This window comes from Haliaeetus leucocephalus, unplaced genomic scaffold, assembly GCF_000737465.1.
Source record: "Haliaeetus leucocephalus isolate CR32 unplaced genomic scaffold, Haliaeetus_leucocephalus-4.0 Scaffold186, whole genome shotgun sequence".
NCBI classification, from domain to species: domain Eukaryota; kingdom Metazoa; phylum Chordata; class Aves; order Accipitriformes; family Accipitridae; genus Haliaeetus; species Haliaeetus leucocephalus.
The window spans coordinates 130,429-135,856 of record NW_010972622.1 but is presented as its reverse complement, the minus strand read 5'-3'; the positions used below and the strand labels follow the sequence as shown (position 1 = coordinate 135,856).

The window sequence follows — 5,428 nt, the reverse complement described above, 5'->3', positions numbered from 1 at the left end:
AAAAAAAAAAAGGAAAAAAAAAAAAAAGACCTGCGGATTGATCCACGCCATATTTTTGGGTAAATACAATCACGTGAGGGCGGGCAGCCAATGGCACACTGGGAAAGGCTGAAAAAATAATTACCTGCCCTGATTGTTCTATGAGAAGATAAAAAGTACACATACAGTTCATACAATAATCTTATGAATGTAAAAGAGGGGGGAACCATGTCGGCTTCTGGCCCCATAAGCAACTACTATGTTGACTCCTTGATAAGCCACGAGAACGAAGAGCTCTTGGCCTCCAGGTTCCCCGGCTCTGCCTCCCACCCGGCTGCCGCCCGACCGTCAGGATTAGTCCCGGACTGTGCCGACTTTCCGTCCTGCAGTTTCGCCCCCAAGCCGGCCGTTTTTACCACCTCCTGGGCTCCCGTCCACTCCCAGTCCTCCGTGGGCTACCACCCCTACGCCCCCCAGGCGCCCGTGGGGGCCGAGCCCAGGTACATGCGGACTTGGCTGGAGCCCCTCGCCGGGGCCGTCTCCTTCCCGGCCTTCGCCCCCGGTGCTCGCCCCTACGGCCTCAAACCCGACGCCTTCCCCGGGCGACGGGGGGAGTGCGGCCCCGCCGACGGCCGCGGCTACGCGGACTACATGTACGGGGCTCCGGGGGAGCTGAGAGACAGAGCCGCGCAGACAATTCCTTCCCCGGAGTCCGAAGCCATCGCTTCCAGCAAACACAAAGAAGAAAAGCACGAATTAGACCCTAGTAAGTCGAAGTCATTCTTGTTTACGACCCGGGGAGGCATTACGGCTTCCAGGACCCTACTCAATAAAATGAAATTACCTTAGAGAGCCCGACCCTAAAACTCCAGATACGCAGGAAGATCTGGGGGTTTGAGCGAGTCCGCCTAGCAGAGCCGGCGAGCGAATATCTGTACTTTGTTTGGGGCTCTTTAGTCTTTTTTGGCTCGGTTTTTGGTTGGGGTTTTGGTTCTTTGGGCAAGGGGGGGGCGGGGGGGCTCTTGGCTTCTTTGATCCAATATTCGTCACCTTCCACCGGGGGGAATTAAAACAAAAAGAAAGGAAAAAGGGGGGGGAATAGAGAGAGAGAAGGAGAGTGCGTGTGTGCGAGGGAGCGAGAGGGGGGCAGGCAGAGGGAGAAGCCTCTTCGCTTTCAAATATTTCCACTTCCAAAGAACGAGGAAGACTTGTAGCTGGCTGGAAGGGAACGTACTGATGTGGGGTTTTCTGGGGAGGGGAAAGGAACATCTCCGGGTAAACGCAGAGGTGTCTCTTTATCTATTTTGAAAATCAATAAAAGCTCCACCGGTGCAATTATTCATAAAATGCTCCAACACGTGGGAATAAATGAAAAGGTGGGTGCCCTGGCTGGGGGGCCGGGGCTGGGGCTGTAGGGGAGAAGTAAGGAGGAAAATTGGAATTGTAAAGGCATAAACTAAGTGTGTGGAGGTAGCTGGGGGCAAAAGGCAGCCAGCGCAGGACATTGGACCATACACTTGAAGAAACATCTTCTGCAGCCCAAGTGAGAGGGGAGGGGAGGGGAGGAAGAACCAAAAAAAACCCACCCAAACCCCCAACCCAGCCATCAGGAAACCTTGAACATTGTAGGGACAGGAGTCAGGTAACCGCCAGCATCATCCTCACCTCCAGCCTGCAGCGCAGGGAGCCTGGACCCCAGCTCTGCAGAGGGGACCAGCTCCTGGGGGGGGTGGAGGGGGGGTTGTTGTGCAGGCAGGAGGTCAGCTCAGCTCCGGGGACTTAAAAAAACCAAACCAAAACAACAGAAAAACCAAGCCACCCCCTCCTCGCCAAACCCTCCCGGAGAGGAGCTCAGCATCCGCAGAGGATGCTGCGGGGGGGGGGGGGGGGGGGGGGGATGCTGCGGGTGCACCCACCGGGGTACCGCACGCCCCCGCAACCGCTCGGCCGTGCCTTGGCTTTGGTGGGACGATCCCCCCCCCCTCACCCCCCGGCCTAAGAAGCGGGTGATTTCCGAGCGATAAAGCTGGGTGACAGCAGCTTGGGAGCACCTTGGTGCCTCGGTATCTGTCTGTCTGTCTGTCTGTCTGGGAAGGAGCTCCCACCTCTATTTATGACAGGCGGGCTGGTGCCAGGCACCCTCGTGATAAAAATAAGTCGAGGAATCAGGGGGCGAAAGTCTCCTTTTGCTGGCAGGCAGCTGCCTAAAACGGGCAGAGGGGGAAAAAACCCTTCTCCCAAGGAAGGGAGCGATGGGGTTTTGCTCCCCTGCCCGAGCGGGGATGTGGCAGCAGCGTGGAAGGTCCTTTTGGTTGGGGGGGGGGGGGGGGGGGGGGGAAGAAGGAAAAAAAAAAAAAAGCCAATTTTCTGGGAGCCAGTGGGACATCTCGCGTGTCATCCTTAAGATATTAAAAAAACAAACTCGGCTTTCCAGGTCTGGGAAAGCTTCTAGGGAAAGTATTGGAGAGCTGAGGTTGTAAAAAGAGTTTATGGGCCTATGAAATGGTGGGAATTTTGACTTTTTATGACTATGTTCTTAGATTACTGCTAGTAGCAGTCATGTGGATAATTATTATTTTAAACCCATTGCTACAGTTTTATTTACTGAAACTTTTATGTGAGAACAGCAGCAAAAGAGAAGGAAATGACCCCTCCAAAATAAACAGATTAAACTCTTCTGAAGGTCACTTAAAATATTTAGGTAAGATCTGCTAATTAAACAGGTTTCTTTCTATAGATACACCAGGGCGTGGAGGGGGGGAGGGAAGAAAGGCCAGCTGTGTACACTGATTTTTTTTACCCCCCCAAAAATATAAAAATCTTCTTTCTCAGACAATCCCGTCGCAAATTGGATTCATGCGCGCTCCACGAGGAAGAAAAGATGTCCTTACACAAAGTATCAGACCCTGGAACTGGAAAAAGAGTTTTTATTCAATATGTACCTTACACGGGACCGGAGGTACGAAGTAGCCAGAGTCCTTAATCTCACTGAACGCCAAGTCAAAATCTGGTTTCAGAACAGGCGAATGAAAATGAAGAAAATGAATAAAGAAAAAACCGATAAAGAACAGCAATAAAGTTGGCAAAGTCCAGTCAATGGGAAACGAGGGTGGAGAGGAAAAAAAAAAAAAAAAGAAAAAAAAAAGGAAAAAAAAAGAGGCTGGTTTTTGGGGTTGAAATGTTTCTGACTTTGAATGTGCGGATGAATGTTTAGCATTATAGGCAAACACAGCAAGCGTTTTGGGACACGAGTCTTTTCTAAAATGCAACTAAATAAAAGAAAGATGTTGGGGGGGGGTGTTTTCTCTTCCTTTCTTCTTCCTTGTTTTTTGTTTTGTCCTCCTCAGAAAACAAACACAAGAAGTACTTGAATTTATTTTTTTTTAGTATTTTATTTCATAAATTAAACTTATCCAGTATTTTTATTTTTTAATTCCGCGAGCTCGTGAGTGAATATTTTGTACAAAAGAGAGGAAAAAGAGAAAAAAAAATAAGACTGAAGGGAATATGGCTCAATGATGTTCTGTCACGGTGTTGAACGTTTCTGCTGTACTTATTTGTGTATTTTATTCTCGTCTCAGAACCGTTCTGTAATATTGTTATGTTCGCTATTGTAGAGCAGCTCTATGTAAATATACCTAACGTCACGGGAGAAAAAAAAAAAAGAAGAAAAAAAGAAAAAAATTCAGTATGTAGGTGTCTTTTTATTTAAAGCCCTTTGCAGAGGAGCGGCCCCGGGGCTTTGCCAGCCGGTGCCGGTGCCGGTGCCGGTGCCTCGGCGGGGCGGACCCGAGCATCCCCCGCAGCCGGAGGAGAGCGGAGATTTCTGCTTCCTTCCCCAGCACTTTTCTATTTCAGAGTACCATAATAAAAAGGCGCTGAGGTAAGGGTTATATGTGCCATCAATTTTTAGATTGGGATAATTAATTGTACTAATTTATGACCCCAGGCAATCGAAGGATATGTAAAAAGACTAAATATGGATGCTGGGAATTGAGGAGCTGGCAAAGGCATCCGCTCTCTGCCATCCACTCAGGGGGAGCTTCTGCCTTATCGATGGGTTGCCAAAACTTGGAGGGTTGCTGGAAGTGCTGCTTCTCGCAAGACAGCCCAGGAGAAGGAGAAAAAAAAAATAAATCTGGGGTGGAGAAGGGCTGGGGGACAGAAGGAGCAGAGGAATAAAGAAATAAATGTGTGGTGGCCATGCGGCAGCCTGCAAATATTCGGGTTACAAGGCGAAAAAAAAAAAAAAGCAGACCCCCCTCCCTTCGCCCTACACGGGGGGAGATTTGGGGAAAAAAAAAAAAAAGAAAAAAGAAAAAAGGGGGGGAAAAGGGTTATTGGCTGCGGAAAGGTCAACCCCCCCGTCCTGCCAGGGCGAGCTGGGGCTGGTGCTGCAGTGGCTTGTGCAGAGGCGAGAAAACCCGCTGCCCACAGCGCATGGAGCCGGGATTTATCAATGGCTCCTTCTCTGGGCGCTTTCCAGGCTGCTGAATGAGAAACAAGAGGCAGGAGATTGTATAAAAAATGAGCAGCGAGGGATGTTTAATCATAAAAACTTGTTATAGGTCCCTTTCTTTAATGAAATGAGTGGAGCAGCGTTTTAATCTTTCTAATCAAAACCAGATCAGGCGAGCGAGATACGTTTGTCGCCCTCGTCCCAGTTCCTCCGAAATAAAAAAATCTGGAAGCGATTACTTCTGCTGATCTCATAAAATATTGCTCTTTAATATTTCTTGCTGAAGCATTTGGAGGTTTCTTTTCCTTCCCCTGATTTGTGTCCTCGCTTTTAAAGCGGGGTCTATTTTTGTCACCGGAGGGGGACAGGCGCACCGCGGTCTATCAGCGGAGACATCCCTGGAGCAGGGGAAGCTAAAAAGCCCTTTTACAATCCCAGTTTTGTGCTAGGTCTGTTTGGAAAAACCTTAACGAGCGCAATGAAATGGTCAGGTTAGAAAACATTTTAGCAGAGCGAAAGATTTATGGACCAGAAAAAAGAAGAAGGGGGGGGGGGAATCTTTCCACCTAAGTCATGTCAATTCATTTCTTTTATTATTATTATTATTATTATCATTATTTTCCCTCCCGTCTGCTTCTCTCTCTCCTTTCATCCCGCCTCAAATAAAGAATAAAATCCTGCATGGTCGGGAAGCGGCTCGCCCACGTCCTCTTCGCGAGAGGGGAGAAATCATCCCTGTTTTATCGATATTAATTTGGGGGGGGGCGGGAGAAAAAAAAAAGCCTCCCCATCATCATTTGGACAGGACTTTGGAGGCAGTTTCGGACCCGGCTCTCTGGAGGGGCTTGTCAGGAGCGTTTAGCGATGTTGAAAAGACATGATGTATGGAAGTTCATTTTGGCCCCCCTTTCATTCAAGCGGATCTCATTTCCAGTGCGACCACAGGCTGCTCCCTCCCCCTGCCCCCCCTTTCCCTCCCTCCCCAGCTCC

General features: G+C 49.2%; 1 protein-coding gene across 1 annotated transcript; it reads left to right on the top strand.

The window, feature by feature from the left end:
- The first annotated feature begins 183 nt into the window (after positions 1–183).
- Positions 184–3,099, top strand: HOXC9 (homeobox C9). Its single transcript, XM_010565067.1, has 2 exons — positions 184–745; positions 2,812–3,099. Exons 1-2 carry the CDS (start codon positions 184–186, stop codon positions 3,054–3,056), a joined length of 807 nt encoding a protein of 268 aa, XP_010563369.1. The 3' UTR covers positions 3,057–3,099.
- The last annotated feature ends 2,329 nt before the right edge of the window (positions 3,100–5,428 follow it).